This window comes from Zootoca vivipara, chromosome 17 (genome assembly GCF_963506605.1).
Source record: "Zootoca vivipara chromosome 17, rZooViv1.1, whole genome shotgun sequence".
In the NCBI taxonomy this organism is placed as follows: Eukaryota; Metazoa; Chordata; class Lepidosauria; order Squamata; family Lacertidae; genus Zootoca; species Zootoca vivipara.
This window is the reverse complement of record NC_083292.1, coordinates 41,051,812-41,077,224: the sequence shown is the minus strand read 5'-3', so window position 1 is coordinate 41,077,224 and position 25,413 is coordinate 41,051,812. Positions and strand designations below refer to the sequence as shown.

The 25,413-nt window shown below is 42.0% G+C and overlaps 2 protein-coding genes across 2 annotated transcripts; both read left to right on the top strand.

Moving 5' to 3' along the window:
- Positions 1-1,433: 1,433 nt before the first annotated feature.
- LOC118077985 (vomeronasal type-2 receptor 26-like) lies at positions 1,434-11,303 on the top strand. The gene is made up of 7 exons (XM_060269386.1): positions 1,434-1,519; positions 3,009-3,155; positions 4,222-4,513; positions 6,292-7,128; positions 8,058-8,285; positions 8,828-8,954; positions 10,405-11,303. The coding sequence occupies exons 1-7, from the start codon at positions 1,434-1,436 to the stop codon at positions 11,301-11,303; spliced, it is 2,616 nt and encodes an 871-aa protein (XP_060125369.1).
- Positions 11,304-14,269: 2,966 nt separating this feature from the next.
- On the top strand, positions 14,270-23,603 carry LOC118077986 (vomeronasal type-2 receptor 26-like). The gene is made up of 6 exons (XM_035101703.2): positions 14,270-14,526; positions 15,726-16,017; positions 17,599-18,456; positions 18,756-18,983; positions 20,891-21,017; positions 22,693-23,603. The coding sequence occupies exons 1-6, from the start codon at positions 14,270-14,272 to the stop codon at positions 23,601-23,603; spliced, it is 2,673 nt and encodes an 890-aa protein (XP_034957594.2).
- Positions 23,604-25,413: the final 1,810 nt, after the last annotated feature.

Here is a 25,413-nt window from a genome sequence, read left to right as displayed (position 1 = left end):
ACAAAAGCCCATTTTAAATGTCTCTGGTATTCATTTTTGTTAATTCTTGCTGCTTCCTTCCTCTCCCAACTTCCGTCTTCTTTTACTCTCTTGTCTCTGTACTGGAGATTCTTCACTCGAGTCTGTATGGTCTGCTTGTAGCTGGTCTGCATGTAGTTCTTCCGCACTAGAGAGTTCTTGCTCAAATTGTCCTTGTGTTCCGACTCCTAGTTGAGTTAGCATTTTTTTTTGCTTCATCAGGATTCTTGGCCGAATATTTCCTGCCTGCTTTATAGACCACCAATGTAGTGGGGTAGGCCCAAGAAAAAATGATTTCATGGTTGTAAAGAGCTTGTGCAAACTGCTGCATTCATTTCCTCTCTTGCAGAGCTTCTGAGGAGAAGTCCTGTCTTACTATGATCTTTCGTTGCTTGAACTGCAGGTCTGCTTTCTGGCGTAGAGATTTATAGATTTGGTCTCTTAACTTCTCTCTTGTAAATGCCATAATTACATCCCTAGGATGTCCGGAACCTCCTCGTGCTTTAAACAATCGGTGCGCTCTCTCAATCTCGTGTTGTTCAATTTCAATTCCTTGTTCTTTGAGCCATTCAAACTTTTCCTTTTCCAGGTCTTTATTCTCAATGTCCTCTGAAATGCCAGAAAACTTCAAATTCCTTCTACGTTGTCTATCATTCATTTGTGAGATTCTTTTTGTCAGGACCTCTATTTTATTTATGTTTGATTCTGCTACCTCTTTTGCATACTCTGCTATTTTCGTAACTTTTTCTACTGTAGCAGTCATTCTTCTCATTTCTGCTTTCAGTTCTTGCATATCAGCACGGACATTTATCTCCGAACGCTGAATCATCTCCCCCAGCTCCTTTATAGATTTAGCCATCTTGTTATGTCTGTTCTCAAGTTTTCCTCAACAGACTGATTAATCTCCATTTTAAGCACAGACTCACCCCTCTTCAGTGTTTGGACTTCAGCCCGGCTCTCAGCAGTTTGAGTCTGTTATCAGTTTGCCGTAAATTATTAGTTTTTCAGGCTTTTAATTAAAAAGTTCCAGGAGCAATATGGGTGAGCGTCTACTCACGCCGACGCATGTGCAGTTCTCTCGACCCCTGACCTTGTGAACTATGTTCTGGAAGCTTTCATATCACAGGCTGACAGTACCACGGGGAGTCATATCCTACAAATGTCAGACCACATCACAGTGTTGGAGGGTCATTTTGTGCATGACCTTTCATGAAGCCACATCCAGCTGTGATGAGCTGCAAGACAAGGTTTGCAAGTGTGTATCTCATACACAAATTCTTAGTGTAGACTCAGGTTTGATTCATGGAGGCCTTTTCTTCTTTATGTTGCACCAATAAACCTAAGTTTGCCCCTGTGTAAAGTGGGAGCGTAAGATGTGCAAATGAGATGGGAGAAAGGAAGAGGAAGGAAGAAACATGGTGGTCCTGCTAAAATCAAAGATTAAAGCAAACAGGAAACTGGAGGTGAAAGGAAGGAGACGCAGGATGAAAGAGAACAAAATGTAGATAGAGCAGAAGTGGTGTGATAAAAAACTTATTCCAGGTATGTTCCAGAAGCAAAATGGTCTCATTATTTTCTGCAGAAGTAAAATAAAAATGTGCAGGACCTACTGGGTATTTATTTCTGTGGGGCTGAAAGCCTATGGGATCCAGGCACTCCACAGCCCAGTCCAAAAGCACCAAAGGTTGGAAAGAGCATATCTTGAAAAGCTAAGAGAGCCATTGGCAACAGGACTGAAATGCAAAGGCCCCAAATACGTATTTTCAGTGACCTCAGGAAATCTTGTTGCTCAGCCTGCTTCCTGTTCCCAGACATGTACACAGAACTCAAATTCTGACTGTAAGCTACTTGGGCCAGACTCTAGAGACGTTTCCTTATTGCTAATGATGCATGCATATCCCGTTTTTTTCTTTTAGAAATATAGCAAGCCTAATTTCAATTTGTTATTGATAGATGGGGGCAAACAATACTGGGAAGGGATGTGATGAAAGAGATGAACCCATCATCAGGGTGGGGGACAGGTGGGATGGGATGGAACTTCACATACACTCAGACTTTACTTTTAAACCCAGGCCTTCATTTTCTGCCAACTAAGAATGATCTCTGGGTAAACGTAACTCTTGCTGAGGACTAAGCATTGCTGCCTACTTATTATCTCTCAAGGAAGACAATAATAGTTGTACTATTCAGGGGGGAGAGGCCTTAGCAGTTTGGTCAGGGATGACGCAACTGCAAATACGAAGAACACACTGAGGAATTATTTTCATCATTGTCAAAATTGTTGGCTTTCATCCTCTTGCATAGTAGATATACACTTTCTGTTGGGATTAAAAAACAACAACAGCATCTTTAAAAAGGCCTAACAGCTTGCTATTGTCCAGAGCTATATCTAGGCACAGGCAGGGCTCTGCCAGTCTTTTGTATCATCATTCTTCTTTTACATGTTTGGAGATGCTTCCATCCAGTCATCGGTTTCAAGGAATGTTCTTTCTGTGAAATGTGAACTTCCTTGACTAGGCATGGTTTAGCACATGGTTTAGCATATTGTTTAACTGAAATGCTGCCTCACCACAACGTACCTTATGTATAATTATTTTCTTTACAAACCAAGGAAAAGTGAGTAAGTTTATAACTAAACAGCTGCAGTTGGTTATTTTAAAAAGAAGTAATAATAGCTGCAATGTTATTATTTGTATCCACATGACCTCCAGTCGTCCCTCAGGATAATGTGTGAAGAAAAAGAAAATATGCTGGCTGGGGCCACTTACCATTTTAAACTAAAAGACCAAAGCGCTAGTGCATAGATTCCCTAACAGACCACTAATCAAATGATACTTTAGCCAAACTGGTAACATCCATATATAATGTGTAGTGGAAAACATGGGAATCTACATTGGGAGGGGAAGATTTCTCAGCAGGATCCTGCTGGTGTTGTTTCTGCTGCTACTTCTGTTTCTCACTATATGTAAGGCACATTCTATTAACTGCAGCATTTATGATGATCCTCTTCCTATTGCTCACGAATTTTACCAGCCAGGAGACCTTGTAATTGGTGAGATGGTTTCGCAAGTCATATACTTCTCTAATATCCAGTCTTTCATGGAACAGCCTTCACAGATACTGATTGATGAACCTATGTAAGGCCTTATTTATTTCCCTTCTTTCCGTGTCTACTATAGCCAGACTGAAATGATTGAAAACGCATCATTAAGCAGTCCTGTGATTCATATTTTGATGTTCTTTTTCATGGAAACCCAGTAAGATTTGAAGGGTGGGGTGAAGCATTCTTTATGAGGTACTCAACCTCAGCATGACAGGATAAGGGGCAAGGGTGGATATGGGGAGACAGAGACAGTATACCCCCAATTTACACGAGGGTCACGATCCGGGAATCACGCCGAATGCCGACTTTGTGTATAGTCAAAATAAATCGGGTTCAATGGCAGATGGGATTCCCGAAGTCTTTTTCCCTAGGCACACACCCCTTTGGATTAAATTTTTATTGTTTTGCCAGCCATGTAAAGCTGAATACAGATTGTGGGTTTACTGTATTCATTTCTCTTCTTAACTATTTGTACTGCTCCTAAGTTTTTGTCTTTTTTGTAGTAAGCCTTCTACAGCATTTTCACATGGCAGATCATGCCTTGTCACTGCCCCCGCCTTATGTCTGTTCTGCCCCCACTTTGTTCCTTCTCAACCTTGAGGGATGTGAGTGTATGTCCATATCCACCTTCTGACTCCTTCTCTATGGAACACAATTCCTGCTCTTTTCTGTCTCTCCTCACTCTTGCAGTGCAGCACTTTCTCCCCTTGATTTCCCCTCAGATTGCTCCACTTCTGCTCTCTGAGTGCTCTGCTTTCTGTTCAACTGCTCAGGTGAAGACCATAGCCTAGAAAAGTATTCAGAGATGAAATGTCATTATTCAGTTATATGTACTTCTGGGAGGCATAACCACTCACAAACATCTCATGGGGAAGTAAGCAGTGAGCAAGGGAAGGAATCAAAGGTTCTCTGGCCTCAGGTGATGTTCTCTATGGCTTTCTTGCACCTATGGGCAATGTGTTAGCAAGGCCACGCCTTTTGACTTTTAACTACTAGTTTTTATTGGTACAAAGAGCAACTCCGTTAAATGCAGGGAGCATTTCTACTTCCTCTTCTTCTTTTTCCTCATTTCAGTCCATTGTGTTGTAATTTTATTACAGCTCCGTGCCAAAGAACTACCAGCACATCCTGGCCTTAGCATTTGCTATCAAAGAAATCAATGAGAATCCCAAAGTCTTATCAAACATCTCTCTAGGGTTCCGCATCCTCAATAGCTACTACGCTGCAAGGATGACCTTCAAGGCCACGCTCAACCTGCTTTCCACACAGCATAGATTTGTCCCCAACTTCAAGTGTCACAAGTGGAACAATCTGATAGCTCTCATTGGAGGATGCATCTCTGAAATCTCTGCCAATATGGCCATCATTTCAGCAATCCACAAGATCCCACAGGTAAATTGAGAGCATGGGTGTAATGGTGCTGGTTGCTTCCTCACGAGTAATCCGCTCCAAACTCTGTGGCTGGTTTTTACAGAGTTTTATTATATACATATGTACAAGACAGAGCAACAAAAAGCATGACTGTTCTATCCCGAATCAGAATCTGGAAGCACCGCCCTTCGGGACTTCCGCCAACAGAACACGCTGGGCGTTCGGAATCTCCTCCTCTCTGCGTGCCTCTTTTCACCCCTCCGCTGTTGGGGTGATGGGGCTGCTGGAGACCCCCCCCATTGGAACTGCCCAGCTGGGGGGCTGGTGCTGTCTCCTCTGGCACCTCCCCTTCCTGAGCACCTTCCAACACTGGGAACCCTCCCCTCTCAGCATCTTCAAGGGTCTGCACCACTGTCTGAGGGTCAGTACCACCTTCTGTGGACAGCTCTGAAGTGCTGCCATCCCGGGCTCCTACTGCATCAGGGAACCCTTGTCTGCACTTCCTGGACTCTCCGCTGACCCCTGGTGGGCCCCTGACAATGGGTGTATGGGAAATACTATCTTGATTTCAGCACAGTCTTGACAAGGTTCCTGCAAAGTTTTATTCAGGAGGGCAGTTTGCATTGGGATTGACTAAGCAGTGCTGAGAGCCAATGGTCCAGAAAATTGGAGTAGCTGTAAATTGAAGTGGAAGGATATAATTGTGTCCAGGACATAAAGGATTTGAGTTTTTATGGTTTCTTTCTTTTTCTTTGTTACTAGACCTAATACACAACTGAAAACACATAAAGTAAGGAATGGCTGAGAGAACTGTGTAACTTTAGCCCATAGAGGAAGAGACTAAGGAGGGTTAATATTGTATAGTACTCTAAAATATCTTAATGGCTGTTACATAGAAGAGAGGAAATACTTGTTGCCTACTGCTCCATAGGGCTGGACTAGATATTGGAGCCTCAGCTTCAGGATCTGTCCTTCCAGTGAGCACTCAGGGCTGATTCCCATCAGAATGGATCGGTTTGATCTTCTTGCAGTCCATGGGACTCTTAAGAGTCTCCTCCAGCACCATAATTCAAAAGCATCAATTCTTCGGCGATCAGCCTTCTTTATGGTCCAGCTCTCACTTCCATACATCACTACTGGGAAAACCATAGCCTTAACTATACGGACCTTTGTAGGCAAGGTGATGTCTCGGCTTTTTAAGATGCTGTCTAGGTTTGTCATTGCTTTTCTCCCCAGAAGCAGGCTTCTTTTAATTTTGTGACTTCTGTCACCATCTGCAGTGATCAAGGAGCCCAAGAAAGTAAAATCTCTCACTGCCTCCATTTCTTCCCCTTCTATTTGCCAGGAGGTGATGGGACCAGTGGCCATGAGCTTAGTTTTCTTGATGTTGAGCTTCAGACCATATTTTGCGCTCTCCTCTTTCACCCTCATTAAAAGGTTCTTTAATTCCTCCTCACTTTCTGCCATCAAGGATGTGTCATCAGCATATCTGAGGTTGTTGATATTTCTTCCGGCAATCTTAATTCTGGCTTGGGACTCAAACAGGCCAACCTTTCGCATGATGAATTCTGCATATAAGCAGGGAGACAATATACAGCCTTGTTGTACTCCCTTCCCAATTATGAACCAATAAGTTGTTCCATATACAGTTATTATACAGACCCTTTTTGGGAAAGCTGTGACTCTGAAGTACCTGTGAAATCTATCATTTTGCATTCTCTCATAATCCATCAAAAACAAAACAAAACACCTCCTACATTCTATTTTAGCTCACATATGGATCCTTTTTGGCGATACAGGATGCAAACGTGCACTTCCCATTTTTATACCAGATGGTCCCAAATGAAGCCAAACAGCACATAGGAATTGTGCAACTACTTCAGCATTTCAATTGGATATGGATTGTACTTTGTGCTGTGGATGATGACAAAGGGGACCAGTTTCTACAGACAATTTTACCGCTACTCTTTGAGCAGGGCATCTGCTATGATGTCATAGTAAGATTAGAAAAATGGAATTATCTGGATGAGATGATACGCTTGGCTTTACAGCACTGGGAAAGTTATGCAATTGCGTTTGAGACAAAAGCTAATGTATTTGTGGTTTATGGGGAACCTCCATCCTTTCAGGTTTTGAGAGTATTGGCATTTATAGTACCTGTAATGGGATGGCCACCTCTGGGTAAGGTGTGTGTTGCTACATCTCACTGGGATTTTGCATCAGTGTCTATTCAGAAAGACTGGGAAATACAAATATTCCATGGTACTCTATCCTTCACAGTCCACTCGAATCAGCCATTAGGGTTCCATGAGTTCATGCAGAAGATAAGACCCTTCTGGCACAAAGAGGATGTCTTCATCCAGGACGTCTGGGAACAGACTTTCGCCTGCTCCCTGAAAGGATCTAATGGACAGGAGGTGGAGGCTGAGCAGAAAGAACCCTGCACTTTGGAGGAGAAACTGGAGAACCTTCCTGGGGTTTTGTTTGAAAAATACATGACTGGTCACAGCTACAATGTCTACAAAGCTGTCTATGCAGTGGCACATGCTTTGAACGCCATGTACAAATCCAGCTCCAGACATAGAAGATTGGCAAGCGGAGAGAGATTTGCATTTCAGAATGTGCAACCATGGCAGGTAATGACAACTCAGAACTTTTTGACTTTGCCTCCATCTACCACTGATCTCCTGGCTTTTCACCTGACAAGAGCCACAGTAATTAGCCTGCCTGACCTGGTGCTCATTTAAAGGTAAAGGGACCCCTGACCATTAGGTCCAGTTGTGACCGACTCTGGGGTTGTGCGCTCATCTCGCATTATTGGCCGAGGGAGCCGGTGTATAGCTTCCAGGTCATGTGGCCAGCATGACAAAGCCGCTTCTGGCACACCAGAGCAGCACATGGAAATGCCGTTTACCTTCCTGCTATAGCGGTTCCTATTTATCTACTTGCATTTTGATGTGCTTTCGAACTGCTAGGTTGGCAGGAGCTGGGACCAAGCAACGGGAGCTCACCCCATCACAGGGATTCGAACCGCCAACCTTCTGATCAGCAAGCCCTAGGCTCAGTGGTTTAGCCCACAGCGCCACCTGGGTGCTCATTTACTCAGAGTCAAAATCACTGTCATGCTAGCTTTCCAAATACCCACAATAGAAACCCAACTACCAATCTGGTTTGCTAGACATTTTCAATCAATGTATCCCCTCCAAAGACAGTTCTTTATGTAATTGATTTCATATTAATAATAATGGTTGTTGTTTAGTCGTTTAGTCGTGTCCGCCTCTTTGTGACCCCATGGACCAGAGCACGCCAGGCACTCCTGTCTTCCACTGCCTCCCGCAGTTTGGTCAGACTCATGTTGGTGGCTTTGAGAACACAGTCCAACCATCTCGTCCTCTGTCATCCCCTTCTCCTTGTGCCCTCCATCTTGTGCCCTCAATCTTTCCCAGGGAGTCTTCTCTTCTCAATAAATAAGAATAGACAGGTGGGAATACTTCATCACCATATATACTGCTTCAAGAACAGTTATTCATATCATTAACTCCATGTAAATATTTCAATATTCCAGGTCCATCGCTTTCTGAAGAGCCTTGTATTCAACATCAGTGTTGGAGATATGGTGCACTTTGATGAACATGGAGAACTGGTTTCAGGTTTTGACGTTACCAATTGGATCACTTTCCCCAATGGCTCACTGACAAGATTGAAAGTTGGACAACTGGAGCCTCTGGCTCCTCCAGGCAGAGAGCTAACCATCAATGATGAGCAGATCGTGTGGCATCCAAGTTTTAACCAGGTGAATTGTAACTGCAAACTCTTGACTCCATAAAAGGGGAATGTTCCCTTCTGGGTAGCTCACCATTCCATCAGTTCTTAATCTCAAACCTTAAGTTAAAGCAAGGAGTCATTTTGGCCACCTGTGCCATTTAATTTCTTTGTTAAAAAAAGAGGTCACATAAGCGACTTACAAACATCGGAAAAAAAGTATTTGATTTTGCTAAAGTGTCACAGAATATAATCACTTCACGAAGTGATTTCTGAAAGGACAAAAGATGGACCTTGTTTTTATCTTCAAGGTATCTTTATCTTATTTCTACAACTTCATATTTTGGGGGGTCTGGAGGTGGCATTGTCTTTCTCATGATCCGCTTGAAGGCTGAGTCTTAGACTGATCAAACAAAGAGATGGAGGTCGGAATGGGTAACAAATGGGCGACAGAGGAGCTGAGCCAACTGGCTCATCCTCAGTCTCTCTGTCCTTCACATGAGTCTTATCACATGGAGGTGAATGACGGAATAGGGCTAATCTATTGTTGCTCATCTATATGATTTTGTACAGGCGCTGCCCCTGTCTGTGTGCAATGACAACTGCAACCCTGGCTTCAGTAGAAAAAAGAAGGAAGGAGAGAAGTTTTGCTGCTATGATTGTGCTCCGTGTCCAGAAGGAATGATCTCTAGTCAGCAAGGTGGGAGGCAGGAATTCCCATGACATAATGTATGGGATTTCAAAAGGATAAATAAAGGCTATTTATTTCCTTTGTGTAGAGAATGCAGATGACTGCAGAGGAGCCTAAAATATTATTATTATTTTTTAGGAAACAGTGATCTTGTTCTTGAGTTGTTGTTCTTTAAAAAAAATATTTGGTCAAAGTTATTGGGCTTTTATAGGATTTTTAATGGATATTTTATTTAAAAAAACAAACATCCCCCTACTTGCCATTTGTTCAGGTTTCCCCAGACATTTTGACTATTCAGCAAAAAACTGCCTGGACGCCATTTTGCAGCCCGATTCCCAGATGTGTCAGGGAAAACCTGGACGCATGGCAGCCCTACATTAGACTCATCACAATTTTGCAGCCTACACAACTCGTGGGACATTGTGAGGATAAAGCGGAGGGAACCAAGTATGTTACTTGCAGCTCCTTGGATATAAATGTAGTAAATTTGATAGCTACATGTAGATGGATGGAAGGATGTTTGGTTGGATCAATGAATGAATGAATGAATGAATGAATGATTAGACGTCTATCTGAGATGGAAAAATGAGCTAAGTGCCCCTTGGTTGCCAGCAATTTCCCAGGCACTGAGAAGGTCCTCTCCTTGTTCCAGCCAACTCTAAAGCCTTGGTGGGAAACCTTTTGCATCCTCAGGGCCTCATCCTGTTCTGTGCAACCTTCTAGGAGTAGTTGGTGGGGCCTGAGGCAAAAGTGGAGGGAGCAACTAATGTGAGTTTTAACTTGTACCGTGGGCTACTTTCTAGACACACATCTCTGAATCCCTTAACTAGACACCAAGAGGTCTCATCAGCCAGGCAAAGACTCTCAAGGAGGCTGTAAAGCAGACGTGGTGAGGGTTGTGACCTCAGGAGAGTCCTGACTGCCAGATAGGGAAGCTTGGACAGTCACTTTGAACCCACAGGCCAGAGGTCCCCATCCCTGTTATGCAGACAGAATACTAAGTTGGCCCTTCCACCAGACTGACAAATCCCTGCATACATTAGGACTAGGTAGCTTTCTGCTTTCCAACTGGACCAGCCGAATATTATTCTATGGGCCATCTGAAATTGTGTCTTTCTTCATAGATCAGGTACTGTAAATACAGGGGAAAACACAGGAGTCCTTCTAATTCTTTCTTTTCTAACCACTTTCTGAATCAGCTACTAGGTCCACTAGTTCAACACATGCCACCAGCTCTCACTGAACATAAATAACCATCCAAAATGCAGTTTCAAATTATAAGATTCATTTCTCCTGGATTTTATCAAAGAACACAGAAATAGACACCCTCAAACCTTCTTGTGGCTGATTGCTTTTGACTGGCATTACCCAGTGTAAAGGCGTATTTAAATAGCTGTTTGTGTTTAGATAGATGTTGGTCAACATTCTGAAATACTTCAGTGCCTCTTCCCTTTTTCAGATGTAGTCGCTTGCGTCAATTGTCCAGAAGACCAATATCCCAACAAGGACCAAACTCAATGTGTTCCCAGGGTTGTAAGCTTCCTCTCTTACAAAGAAAATTTGGGGATCATCTTAGTGGTGTTGGCCATTTCTCTCTCTGTCATCACAACTTTAGTACTTGGAATTTTCCTGAAGCACAAGGATACTCCCATAGTCAAAGCCAACAACCGGAGCCTCACCTACATCCTTCTCATCTCCCTCCTCCTTTGCTTCCTGTGCTCCTTGCTTTTCATTGGACAGCCTGGAAGGGTGATCTGTCTTCTCCGACAAATGGCTTTTGGCCTTGTCTTCTCTTTGGCCGTTTCCACTGTGTTGGCAAAGACGGTCACTGTGGTTGTAGCATTTATGGCCACCAAACCAGGATCCAGCATAAGGAAATGGGTGGGGAAAGGACTGACCAATTCGATTGTCCTCTTCTGCTGCTTCATCCAAGCTGCCATTTGTGCTCTTTGGTTAAGCACTTCTCCACCGTTTCCAGATAAGGACACCCATTCAGTGATTGGGGAAATCATACTTGAATGTAACGAGGGTTCAGCTTCCATGTTTTACTCTGTCTTAGGCTACATGGGCTCCCTGGCCACTGCCAGCTTCATCGTAGCTTTCTTTTCCAGGAAACTCCCTGACAGTTTCAATGAAGCCAAATTCATCACTTTCAGCATGTTGGTGTTTTGCAGTGTTTGGCTGTCCTTTGTGCCAACCTACCTGAGCACCAAGGGGAAATACATGGTGGCTGTGGAGATCTTCTCCATCTTGGCCTCCAGTGCAGGATTGCTGGGTTGCATCTTTTCCCCAAAATGCTACATTATTGTGCTAAGGCCTGAGCTGAACAGCGGAGAACAAATAAGGAAGAAAACATAAATTAAAATACAGATTAATTTCTTTATTTGACTTTTACACATATTTAATCAGATATAACATTAATAGAAATGTCATTGGAGATTTATGTTTTTGTTGTAGTTTTTATTTGTATGTATTTTATGTACAGTATTGTTTTAATCTCAATAAAGGCTATTTTAAAAATTTAAAAAAAGAAAAAAAGAAATGTCATTGGAATTTCGGTATGATGCTGATGCTGATAAAAAAATAATAATTATTCCCCGCCCATCTGGCTGGGTTTCCCTAGCCACTCTGGGTGGCTTTCAACAGAATATGAAAATAAAATAATCTATTAAACATTAAAAGCATCCCTAAACAGGGCTGCCTTCAGATGTCTTCTAAAAGTCTGGTAGTTGTTTTTCTCTTTGACATCTGATGGGAGGGCATTCCACAGGGCGGGTGCTACTTCCGAGAAGGCCCTCTATCTGGTTCCCTGTAACTTAGCTTCTCGCAGCGAGGGAACTGCCAGAAGGCCCTCACGACTGGACCTCACCACTGGAGATTAGATCCTCTTCATGTTCACTAAACTGATTGCATGTTTACGGAGATGTAAGACAATCCAGATTATCACCAGGTTTCAACTGAATAGACCAACCTCTTTCCAGGGATTTGTTTTTGACTGAGAAAGCTGAGCAGACATGTCTGCCCACTAAAATGAAATATCACTCAATTCCAGAGCTCACACTTAGAAGTTGATCTTGTCTCTCCAACTCTTACATCATAGAATGCACGCCAAATTTATGCCTTCATTAACAGATCTTGAAATCAATATGGCATCAATTTCTCAACTGATTAATGCAATATATGTAAAGAAATGTATCTTGCATTTTCCGTTGATCTGGTTAGTGGAGAATGTATATGGGAGAAATTATAGCTAACAGGTGTAGAAGGTGGATGGCTGTGATTAATTATGATTAATTATGAAGATGCAAAAAGACTTCAGTAAAAGTTCACGTAGCACAGTCTTTAGAATGGTCAAGAAGTACTCCAGCTTTGGGGTGTGGGTGACAAAAATGTTTTCAGGCTCCATTATTTAATGTGCATGTAAACAATATTATCATCACCTCATATTGTACATTTGTAGACCAGTATATCTGAGGGATAGACCAGTTTCACTCTTGATTTATGATGATGAATTAGTTCTTTTGTCTTCCTCACAAGTGACTTGTGTGGTATAAGAGATTTTATATCCTGCCATTCATCCAGATGTTTAATGTTGATAAAAAACTGAGTATGATTTCTAGAAAACATCATTGACAACATATGAATGGAAACAAATTGCCCAAATAAAGTATGCTAAAGGGAAGCCCTGTTCAGGGGAAGCTTTTAAGGTTTGATGTCATTTTGTGTTTTAATTTGTTGAAAGCTGCCCACTTTTGAAACTGTTTTTGCAGGTCTTTGAGCCATAATAAAGAATGTATGTATGCACTAAGCATCTTTGTTGGGAGTATCTAAGAAAGTGTTGTGTCTTGAAAAAGTAAACCAAAAGTCCCATTTGAATCAACTGGTCATTTATTTGACTCTTTCCTTTTATTTAATTTGTTTGGTAATTGTATCTGCTACTAAGTTAAAAAACTCATTCAGAAGTTCACAACTCAACCTGATGGATTAATTAATGTCATCTTGGGCAACAAGGGTTTGCGGTTTTTATAATCTTCAGTGTGGCTTTCCTAGCCAGGAAGTTATACTGCAGTTTCAATGAAGCTAAATTAATAATAATAATAATAATAATAATAATAATAAATTATTTATACCCTGCCCACCTGGGTGGGTTTCCCCAGCCACTCTGGGGTGGCTTCCAACAAAATATGAAAAATACAATAAAACATCAGACATTGAAACCTTCCCTAACCAGGGCTGCCTTCAGATGTCTTCTAAATGTCAGATAGTTGTTTATTTCCTTGACATCTGATGGGAGGGCATTCCACAGGGTGGGAATGACAACACAGGGTTTTGCTTTTGGAAATGGCTATCCTTTGCTCTAACCTTCTTGAGCCCTACTGGATAAAGTTGCTCTTTGTAAAACATAGAGGAAAAATCTACACTCCACTTGCCTGTCACTTGAGACCCGCAATTCCCAGAGTTACCCATAAAGAGAAATGGATTGCTAAACCAATTTGGGAATCTTAGCTCTGGCATGAGAATAGGGATCTCTTAACAATTCTGTTATGATTTGTGGGTGAACATAATTTTGCTTCTTGGCAGAGGTAACCTGGACTTTCTGGGATATATGCCACTACCGGTAGCTATTTTATTATCTCTCAGAATTGTAGGCATTATGTGTGTGTGTGTTGACTCCTGTGTGATGCATCTTCAAAAGCCAAAAACACACTAGAAAAAAATTACAACCCCTATCATTATTTAAATTACTGGTTTCCATTCTCTTATACAACAGACACCTAAAGCCTGTTAATGCCATGAATTATCAACAAATTATAAAATATATAAAATCTTCATGATGTTGAGAACATTATTTAGGCACAGACATCACAGGCATTATTTGGTGTGAATTTTTCTCCGTCGTGCAGTTGATTCTGCCATTATTTTTATCTCAATAATGAGTATCCCTCATTCCAATTTTTCTACTTGCCCAGTTCATATTCTATGCCAAAGATTCTTGTTTTGAAAACTCTTCACACGCACACGGACTCTCCTGTGCCCTTATGTGTCTTATGTGTGTTTGCATGAATTGTTAGCAATTTCCCAAGGTTATACTCCCCCCCCCTGCAGACAAAGCCAAAATTAATACATGTGGCTGAACAGCTTTGAGTGAAGCTGTTAAGAATAAAAATATATAGTTCTCCCTCACCCTTTGAGATTAATTGAGGTGAACAAGAAAGTGTGCTGGTGAGAGACGCTTACAGTTAATATGTAAATCAGTGTAGTATCTCCAATCAATAGAGGCAAAAGAAAAACTGATAGCCAGAAATAGTGCTGTAGTTTGAAACATGGAAATCTGCGTGGGAAAACGAAGTTTTGTCAATGGGATCATACTTGTGCTGATGTTGATTCTCATACTGCTGTGTCATTCTGTATGCAAGACACATTCCATTAATTGCAGCATATATGATCCCCTTCCTGTTCCTCATGAATATTACCAACCAGGAGACCTTGTCATCGGTGAGATTGTTTCTCAAGTTGTCATCATGTCTGATAAACTCACTTTCACAAAACCACCTACAGAGACCTTGATTGATGAACCTGTGTAAGTCATTGTTCTATCTCCCTCTATCATTCTAAAGTAAGTACAGACCCTAATTACTAAGGACACATCCCCAAGAAATCCTATTCTTTACTTCCTTTTTTGGAGTGGGACGCAGGTGGTGCTGTGGGTTAAACCACAGAGCCTAGGGCTTGCTGATCAGAAGGTCGGCAGTTTGAATCCCTGTGACAGGGTGAGCTCCTGTTGCTCAGTCCCTGCTCCTGCCAACCTAGCAGTTCAAAAGCATGTCAAAGTGCAAGTAGATAAATAAGTACCGCTACAGTGGGAAGGTAAACAGCGTTTCCGTGTGCTGCTCTGGTTCGCCAGAAGCGGCTTTGTCATGCCGGCCACATGACCTGGAAGCTGTATGGCGGCTCCCTCGGTCAATAACGTGATATGAGCGCCGCAACCCCAGAGTTGGTCACGACTGGACCTAATGGTCAGGGGTCCCTTTACCTTTTAAACAAGTGTTTTGGATTCATAATGCTCATATTACCTTCTCCATTACAATGTGGACACAAACAACTACTAAGCTTTCCTTCAACAAAGCCCATTAAAATCCATGAGTCCTGTGCAATTTAGGACTTCTCCAGAATGTCTTTTTACCCATAAAAGCTTTTCAATAGGGATGTACTGAGTAAAATAACAAGACATTCCATTTGCTCATTTGGGTTCATTCTTCAAAGGTCTGGTACATTTTTGCATGATACCTTATCAGGGCTGGCCCAGGTTGTTTTGCCACCTGAGGCAAAAGAGAAAATGCCACACACCCCCTGCCACCCCCTCTTCCTCTGCAGCCCCAGCCTCATTGTGAAGGCAGCAGGGTAGCCAAAGGCAGGTGGGCCTGGGTGAGGCTGGATCTGTTGCCTGGTGTGACTGCCTCAACATACCTCATGGGTGGGCCAGCCCTGTCTCTTATGCATAGTTTTCTACTTACCCTCATTTAGTTTCATTTTGTTCTTGAAGCCAAAAGGAGCAATTCCATTGACAGCAGGCAACAGTTTATTCAGCAACTGGAATGATCCAAAAATGTTTCTTTCATGTATCACACTTCTTGTAGTCCAATAAGTCTTATATAGTATTAAGCTACACCTTCAGTTGGGAAGCTTCCAGGTAACTAAGGATGAAATATACAACTATATATATTTTTATTGCTGCTGTTTATGTTGCTTCAGTAAAACAGGATGTGCCTTTTTTCCCAGTTCACTGCCAAAGAACTACCAGCACGTTCTGGCCTTAGCATTTGCTGTCAAAGAAATCAACGAGAATCCCAACATCTTATCCAATATCTCTCTGGGGTTTCGCATCCTTAATAGCTACTACACGGCAAAGATGACCTATAAGGCTACCCTGAGCCTGCTTTCTGTGCAACAGACCTTTGTCCCCAACTTTAAGTGTCATACCCAGAACAATCTGATAGCTCTCATTGGGGGATGTATCTCTGAAGTCTCTGCCAATATGGCCATTGTTTCAGCCATTCACAAGACTCCACAGGTAAGCTGAGTGCGTGAAGGCATGGAGATTTCACACTGGTGACGACACACAATCTGGATTTCAACGAAGCTTTGAAAATTTCCCCTGATCTGTTTCATCAGCAGATAGTTTAAATGTAGACTAAGTGATAGAATATCTAGTGGGTACACACCTAATTAGAAAATAGTACTCATGGCTTAACATCAAAGTGGAAGGTTTAAACTGGAGCCCCCTCTCCCCACCCAAAGCTGTCTTCTGGGTCTGAACTGAAATTTTGAATCCTGTTATGAAGGACTCAGATGTAAGGTTGGAAGCAATTCATATCCTTCTGCAGCTAACAAAAAAGCGAAAGGTTTGTTAGCATTTCAAAAGATAGGAATAAAATTCAAAATGATGTTCATGAAATGGTATGTTGGGATCTACTAACATGAGGTTGAACACAGAAAAAGGCAAAGTGCTGAATTTAGATGAAACACACGCACACAAACATATATGGAAAGCAGTGTACAGGATAGAAGTCATACTTGCGAAAGAGGTCTCAGAATGATTGATCTATTTTTTCTTTCTTTATTTCATGATTTTATAGTCAGTTAATCCTCCCACTGAAAGTCTAGTGCAGTTAACAATATGAAAATCTAATAACAATCATGACAAAAATAATATTACAAAATATAAAAACAGCAGCAATGGAAAAAGAGCACGTTTTCAAATGGCCTCGACAAATAAAAATAAAGTTTCAAAGTTATGTAAAATGTGGGCTGGATGAGATAACTGTTAGGTGGATTTATAGCTGGCAAACCCATTAATGGTTCCTTGTCATCCTGGAAGAGTGACACTGCAAGGTTCTGTCCTGGACCTGTTCTTGTTCAACATCTTTGAGGGGATGCTCATCAAATATGCAGATGATACTAAGCTGGGAGGGGTAGCTAATGCTGCAGAAGATAGAATCAGATTTCAAAATGACCTTAATAGATTGGAGAACTGGGCCCAAGCTAACAAAATGAAGTTCAATAGGGTTAAATGTAAGGTCCTGCATTTAGGCAGGAAGAACCAACTGCATAAATATGAGATGGGAGACACCTGGCTTACTAGTAGCACATGTGAGAAGGATGTAGGGGTCTTACTGGACCACAAGCTTAACATGAGTCAACAGTGTGATGCAGCAACAACAACACAAAAGCTTATGAGGAATGGTTGAGGGAATTGGGTATGCTTAGGCATGATAAAAGGGGACTGTTGGGAGATATGATAGCCATCTTCAAATATATTCAAAAGCTGCCACATGGAAGATTCAACAAGCTTGTTTTCTGCTCCCCCAGAGTGTAGGACCTGCACTCTATAATTCTATGATTCTAAGTAGGATGTTGAACACATCAGCCAACTGGATTTCATAGCTGCCAAGTTTTCCCTTTTCTCGCGAGGAAGCCTATTCAGCATAAGGGAAAATCCCTTAAAAAAGGGATAACTTGGCAGCTATGCTGGATTTTCTGCAACCTTACAATTAAAATAATCTTGCAATGCTTCTGAAAGATGGCCCACAGCTCCCCTGCAACTCTGTGGTTCAAAGGTATAACATCTTATTCACTGATGATTTTATTTCAGCTCACTTATGGATCATTTCTGCCAGTCCAAGGCACCAAAAGGCTCTTCCCATTTTTGTACCAGATGGTCCCCAGTGAATCCCACCAGCACAAAGGACTTGTGCAGTTACTTCAGCATTTCAAATGGACATGGATTGGGCTCTTGGCTGTAGATGATGACAAAGGGGACAGGTTTTTACAGACCATTGTACCGTTGCTTTCCCAGAATTATGTCTGTTATGACTTCATAGTAAGAATCCCAAAATGGGGTTTTGTGGATGAGCTGCTAGAACTGGGGTTTGAAAGTCTGAAGAGCTTTATCATTGCCTTCGGGAGAAAAGCCAATGTAGTATTTATTTATGGAGAACCTCCTTCCTTTATGATTTTGAGAATTATGCTATTGACAGCACCATACTATTCATCGCCAATTCAAGGCAGAGTCTGGCTTGTTACATCCCACTGGGATTTTGCATCACAATCTCTTCAGAAACAGCTGGATATACAAACCTTTCATGGCTCCATGACCTTCACTGTTCACTCAAACCAGCTGGTAGGATTTCACGACTTCATTCAGATGATAAGACCTTCCTGGGCCCAAAGAGATGGTTTTATTGAGGACTTCTGGGAACAATCCTTCAGCTGTTCATTAAAAATGTCTAAAGGACAGAAAGAAGAGAAGGAGGAAAGCTGTACTGGTGAGGAGAAGTTGGAAAGCATTCCTGGACTTCTATTTGAAATGAAAATGACAGGCCACAGCTACAGTGTCTGCAATGCAGTCTATGCTGTGGCACATGCTTTGAATGCCATGTACAAATCCCACTCTAAACACAGACGGCAGGGAGGAGACAGGCTGGCATTTCAGAATATAGAGTCATGGCAGGTAACTACAGCTCAAAGCATGTGTGTGTGTGTGTGTGTGTGTGTGTGTGTGTGTGTGTTCAATTTTGTTCCCAATGCACTTCCATTTTGCAGAATACAATTCCATTAGAAATAAATAAATGTGTTTGGCTTTCTTTTCTTTTCTCTTTTGGACCAAAGGAACCAAAACAACATCAAGGCATATGAAGTCACCATGATTTTTATGAGAGAGAGAGAGAGAGAGAATGAGAGGCATTTGTGACCCTCTCTTAAATAATTGCAATACCTAGTTCCCTTTGTCTATATTTTCTTCCAATATAGGTGCATCCATTTCTAAAGGATATAGCAATCAATAATAGTGCTGGAGACACTGTGCGCTTTGATGAAAATGGTGAGCAAGTTACTGGCTTTGATGTTACAAACTGGTTGATGTTCGCCAATGGATCACTGGTTCGAGTCAAAGTCGGAAGACTGGAACCACAGGCTCCTCTGGGCAAAGAATTAACCATTCATGATGACCGAATTGTTTGGCATCCAAGCTTTAATCAGGTGTGACACAGCTATCAATACTTGAGTATATAACAAGGGGAAAGCCTCATTTTTGGTCAGTTTATTGTTTGATATGCTTCTCAGCTTCTGAATGATGCTGGTTAGCATTAGTTTGTTATTGTTTTACTTGTAGCTCATTGCCTACCCTGTAAAAAAATAAACATGTTTGGGATCCAAAGTTTAATCAGGTAAGTTTGCTCACCCTTCTAGTGTGGCAGCGTTGCGGGATGGCAGAGGCTCCACTGGGGCCCCCGGCGAGGGAATCCTGGTTTCAGTGCCCCTTCCTGAGTGGCGGCAGGGGAGTAAGCCACCTATGTTGCCTATCAGGAACTGGATCCTGACCTGCATTCTGGTTTGGCGAATGGGGATGTAGGCTTGGACATGGGCTGGGCCAGGGGGCAGGAAGGCTTCCCACGGGTCTGCTCCCTGACCATTTAAACAGCCCTCTGCTGGGACCCTTCCTGCTTTTCCCTTGTCGGGTTCCCCACCCGCCCTTGGTTTAAACTGGGTGTTATGTATTGGTTTAGATTGTGTACATGAATCTCACTGTTAAGTTCTGTAACTACCTTTCCTGCTCCAGGAAGTTTCAAACAGGTGTGGTGACTGTTGCTATTGGTTACTTGTTAGTACAATTTGGATCCTTACTATGATTGGGTCCTGCCAAAATCTAAATGTACCCTTTCCCCAACTCCTGCTCTTGAGAGTATGAAAGAAGCTCGTCCTTTCCCTCCACCCCAGTTAAGTTTCTACTGCAATAAAGAAAATTGTTGTTGTTAGGCTTGACTCCTAGCATATCCTTGCTAGTATACTGAATCACTACACAGAACTGATCACACAAGAGCTGACATCTGCACCCATGACTTAACATTGATAGTCAATGACTCTGTTGTGGCTACAGTGGTTCCCATTTTAAGGGGTCGTGTAGGAATTTGTCCACCAGGCAGATTGGCTTCAACCCGGTGGCTTTGCCTGCCTCATAGCAATTGTCACAACTGGGTGGGGCATTGGACTTTTGGGGATTTTATGCAGCCGATGCTGACTAGTGTGATGAGAAGAAATCACATGAGATGTCTGAGCAGAGTATGGGAATGGAAGACTGTCTTATCTCTTCCGTCTGAGCGTGTTATTGTAATGTGCTTTCACTTTTGCAGGATGCGACAGTTGTTCTGCCAGAGCTTGGAGAACACAGACGGGCTTATGGATTGTCTGTTATAGAATGTAAATAGATCTACGGGTGTTTCGTTCTTCTTGCTGTGTGCTGCTAGAAGACCTGTGTGCACTTTTCACATGAAAAGTGTTGCAGAGAGGCACTCTGGAGTGAAGGGACATGCCATTCCAGAGATGTGCCTACTGGGAGACACTTAGAGGTCCTGGGGGGTTCACCATCTCCCCAAGAGTATTTGCTGACAGTAATCTCCACCTGCCCCTCTAAACACTGGAGTACCCTGTTAAAGGGATCTGGGGGGAGTGGTCATGTCCACGTGTCCAGGCGGGGCAGGGCCGAAGACACTCTCCTAGAGTGTAATTCCTGCGGGGATCACCCTATTTGATGTAAGCCTTAGGCCCATACGCCTGGATTGACCTACGCATCACTCCTGGTGGATGGGCTGGAAGTATTTCGAAGCCAAACCTCTTCTATCTGTATTCAATAAAGTTGTGTCCTCTTTCGATCCCAACCAGTCTTAGTGGTCTTTTATTTATCTGGGGTCGGGGTCTGGGGAGCACAATGCCTGGACCCGCAACACATGCCAGGAGTTGACACTGACAACACCACAAAATGTTCAGCTCCCAAGAAGTGGAAGGTGATGCGAAAGGGGGTCATTAGATTCTTATTTATCCTTCCTTTCACAAGATACTAAAGAAGGAATATTTCATATTCCCAATCTCCCTTTTTCGTTTCTGCGCAGGTGCTGCCTGTTTCATTGTGTAATGACTACTGCCATCCTGGCTACAGCAAGAAAAAGAAGGAGGGAGAGAAGTTTTGCTGCTATGATTGTGTTTTGTGTCCAGAAGGGACAGTCTCTCTCCAGAAAGGTAGGAGGCATAATGTACAGAGATATTAATAAATTTTGATAATGTAGCACATTAATTATTCATTTGAAGAACATAGTTCACAGTGTAGGGCAATGTACACAGAGCATGTGCAGAGGAGGGCAACCAAGATGGATCAAGGGTCTGGAAACCAAGCCTTATGAGGAACATTTGAAGGAGCTGGTTATGTTTAGCTTGGGAAAGGGGACGCTAAGAGGAGATATGAAAGCCATTTTCAGGTATCTTAACGGCTGTCACATGGAAGGTGGAGCAAGCTTGTTTTCTCCTGTTCCGGAGGGTAGGACTCAAGCCAATGGATTCAAGTTAAAAAATATACATTTCTGACTAAATATTTGGAAGAACTTTTTGACAGTAAGAGCTGTTCAGCCGTGGAATGGTTCCTTGGGAGGCTGTGGACTCTCCTTCCTTGGAGGTTTTTAAGCAGAGGCTGGATGGATGCTTCAGCTGAGGCATTTGCGTTGCAGGAGGTTGGACGAGATGACCCTTTGGTTCCCTTCCAACTTACAGTTCCATAATTCTATGATTCTTTAACTTTTTTCTTTTTAAAATGTGACCATTAAGACCACCTGTGCTTCAAGTGACAAAGTTGAATCAATGACCTCTCCCAGATTATGTGCTATCCTTTCAGAGATTATGCACAACCCCATCCAGAACAGGGAACTGATCTACAGTATCTCCCAGACATGGGAACCACTCACTCACTCACTCACTCACTCACTCACTCACTCACTCACTCACTTGGCCTCAGGCTTGCCAGGGTTTAAACTCAATTTAAGATCCACCAACCTAGTATTGCACACAGACATTGATCCAGAGACTGCATGTCCACTCCTGATTAAGGTGTTAACAGGAAAGAAGAGTTGTGTGTCATCAGATTACATTTTGTTTCTTATCCGTAAGATCTTTTCCAATGTCTGTTAAATAACAGACAATATGTTAAATATGGGCAAAATAATGCCCATAACAGCAATCCCAATCTTGCAGTTAAGAACCACAAAAAAAGCAGTGCCAATGACCACCAAATCTACTGAGGGGGTTCAGGAGGAAACCTTGGCAGATCCCATCAAAGGCTACAGCGAGATCAAGGAAAGGAGGCCAAGAGAGAACACAATTAGAGGAAGACAGTATAAATGAAAAATATTTGCTGGCCAACTCATTGTAAGTACAATGGTACCTCTAGTTATGAACTTAATTCGTTCTGGAGGTCCGTTCTTCACCTGAAACTGTTCTTAACTAGAGGTGTGCTTTCACTAATGGGGCCTCTTGCTGCCGCTGCGCTGCCGGCACACGATTTCCATTCTCATCCTGGGGCAAAGTTCTCAACTCGAGGTAACTCTTCCAGGTGAGCGGAGTTTGTAAGCTGAAGCATTTGTAACTCCAGGTACCACTGCAAATATCAAATGAGAATTATAGACCACGATCACCACTGCATTTATTAAAGTGTGATTTAATTGGGGGAAAGTAGTGATCTGATGATGATGGGGCCTTAGAGTGAGGGGAGGGTAATAAACAAGCAAGCAAATATTAATGGGGTAACTGAAGTGACATTTATTTTGGTGAAGGATCTGGGTGGGAAATAAGGGGTGGAGTATTGAAAGTACTCATTTCAGTTAACTGGATGGGTGTATCTTAACCAGCTTTTCATTTCCCCCCTCAGATATGGATGCTTGTACCAAATGTCCCGAAGACCAGTATCCCAGCAAGGACCACAGTCAATGCATCCCAAAAGTTCTATGCTTCCTTTCTTACACAGAAAACCTAGGGATTATCCTGGTTACTTTGGCCATTTTTTTCTCTTTCATCACAATGCTAGTGCTGAGAAGTTTTATGAAACACAGGGACACACCCATAGCCAAGGCCAATAACCAGACCCTCACTTACAGCCTCCTCATTTCCCTTCTTCTTTGCTTCCTCTCCACTTTGCTCTTCATTGGGCAGCCAGGAGAAGAGACCTGCCTTCTACGCCAAATGGTCTTTGGCATCGTCTTCTCTGTGGCTCTTTCTTGTGTCTTGGCAAAAACCGTAACCGTGGTTCTGGCATTCATGGCAACCAAACCAGGATCTGGGATGAGGAAATGGGTGGGGAAAAGACTGGCAAAATCAATTGTCCTCATCTGCACCTTCATTCAAGCTGGCATTTGTATCCTGTGGTTAAGTACTTCCCCTCCATTCCCAGGTTCGGACATGCACTCATTGAATGGGGAAATCATCTTGGAATGTAATGAGGGTTCAGCTACCATGTTTTACTGTGTCTTGGGCTATATGGGCTCCCTGGCCGTAATCAGCTTCATTGTGGCTTTTTCAGCCAGGAAATTACCTGACAGTTTCAATGAGGCCAAGTTTATCACTTTCAGTATGTTGGTGTTTTGCAGTGTTTGGTTGTCCTTTGTTCCAACCTACATGAGCACCAAAGGGAAATACATGGTGGCTGTGGAGATCTTCTCCATTTTATGCTCCAGTGCTGGATTACTGGGTTGCATCTTTTTTCCTAAATGCTACATAATTTTATTCAGGCCTGATCTGAACAGTAGAGAGCAAATAATGGCCAGAAAAAGTGAGAGGATGTAAGTTCTGTTGTTGGGATCTTGATCTCCATGTTGAATTCCCCCCCTTTCCTTTTTTTCTCCCCCCCCCCCGGCAATAATTTTTCTTAAATTTTCCAAATATCTTAAACACAATACAGTTTAACAATATTATTCTCCTTTAAATCTATATCTTATCCGAATTAACTTCCCTCCACCCCTCTTCTGGCTTCTCTACATTACTCTTACTTAAGCGTGTTTACTATATACCGGTATACATTCTATAAATGTCTATAATTCCTTAATAAATGTTTGTATTATACTTTAAACATACATTCCTTATTATATTACAGCATTACATCTTATGATCTAACCAAATGTTTACAATAAACGTTATGAATATTTATTTCAGTCCTGTGATTGTGTTTATTTATGTACAGTTTTCTCTAAGTATATTATAAATTTGGACCATTCTTTTTGGAATTTCTCATCATCCTGCTGTCGGCTTCTTCCAGTTAGCCTTGCTATTTCTGCATACTCCAATACTTTCTGTTGCCCTTCTTCAGTTGTCGGAATATCCTGTTGTTTCCATCTCTGTGCGAGGAGTAGTCTTCCTGCTGTTGTGGCATACAGGAAGAATTTCTGATCTTCCTTTTTAATGTTCTCTCCAACCATTCCTAGCAAAAATGCCTCCAGGTTATTTTTTTTAAATAAAAGGTTGTACCTAAATATCTTTTAAAACTCATTATACACACTATCCCAATTTTCCCCCGCCTTGTCACATAACCACCACATGTGGAAAAAATTACCCTCCTGCATTTCCAACAGTTCTTATTTTTCATTTTGTACATCTTTGCTAGTTTGGTGGGTGTTAAGTACCACCTGTACATCATTACATCATTTTAAACAAATTCTCTTTTAAGGTCATGGATGCGGTAAATTTTATTCCTAAATTCCATAGTCTTGTCCATTTCTCACATTCAGTATTATATCCTAGGTCCATTGCCCACTTAGTCATGACCTCCTTAGTTTCTTCATCTTTTGTATGCCATTCCAGCAAAAATTCCTATACTTTAGACAACATCTTTGTACGACCTTGTAATACCTCAGTCTCCAATATTGATCTATCATTATTAAATCCATAATTTTTTATCTTTAATCTCCATGTTGAGTAAGGAAAAAGAAAAGAAGATAACCACAATAAAACAATAGTTGCAAAATTCAGAAAAGATATTCTGACCTAGGAGCTTTGTATTGAATGATGCCACTTCAGAGGCCAAAAACACACTTGGGAAATTAAAATCATTCTTATCATTGTCAAAATTACTGTTTTCTGTCTTGTGACACGATTGACATCCAGAGTCTGTAAGAAAAATCAGCAAAAAGCATATTGAAAAACCTATATATTTCCTGTGTTATTCAGAACTGGATCTAGGGATATGTAGGGTATTTTCATTCTTCTGCATAACCACTTATTCCCTTTTAGGCTGGAGAGCACGTCCACCAGGTGATTACACCATGATTTTTTAAACAAAGTATAGTGTGAGTATCCTGGTTCCTCATATATTCTCCAGCTTGCCCCTTTTATTTTCTGCTTCCCAGATTCTTACTGTGGAAAACTGAACCTCATTGACCAGTATAGAATTTGCATACATGCCCTGCAATTTGCATCCCTGTCTTTTGGGGAAACAGGCTGAAAATTCACAAGTTGGCATTTTGGTTCCTTTGCTCACTGCAGCAAAATTACTGGCACCTGACCTGCAGAGACACATATTAAGTTGTTTAGAAATAAATTTTAAAAATTCACTCATCCTTAGAGGATAAAGGGAGGATATAAAGAAAATACGCTGTTAGGG

Coding starts and splice junctions, on each gene's coding strand:
- LOC118077985 (XM_060269386.1), top strand. CDS start 1,434: ATGGTGGTCCTGCTAAAATCAAAGATTAAAGCAAACAGGAAACTGGAG. Junction 1,520..3,008: donor AGGATGAAAGAGAACAAAAT/GTAGATAGAGCA, acceptor TATTAACTGCAG/CATTTATGATGATCCTCTTC. Junction 4,514..6,291: donor CAATCCACAAGATCCCACAG/GTAAATTGAGAG, acceptor TTGGCGATACAG/GATGCAAACGTGCACTTCCC.
- LOC118077986 (XM_035101703.2), top strand. CDS start 14,270: ATGGAAATCTGCGTGGGAAAACGAAGTTTTGTCAATGGGATCATACTT. Junction 18,457..18,755: donor AGAATATAGAGTCATGGCAG/GTAACTACAGCT, acceptor CTTCCAATATAG/GTGCATCCATTTCTAAAGGA. Junction 18,984..20,890: donor GGCATCCAAGCTTTAATCAG/GTGTGACACAGC, acceptor GTTTCTGCGCAG/GTGCTGCCTGTTTCATTGTG.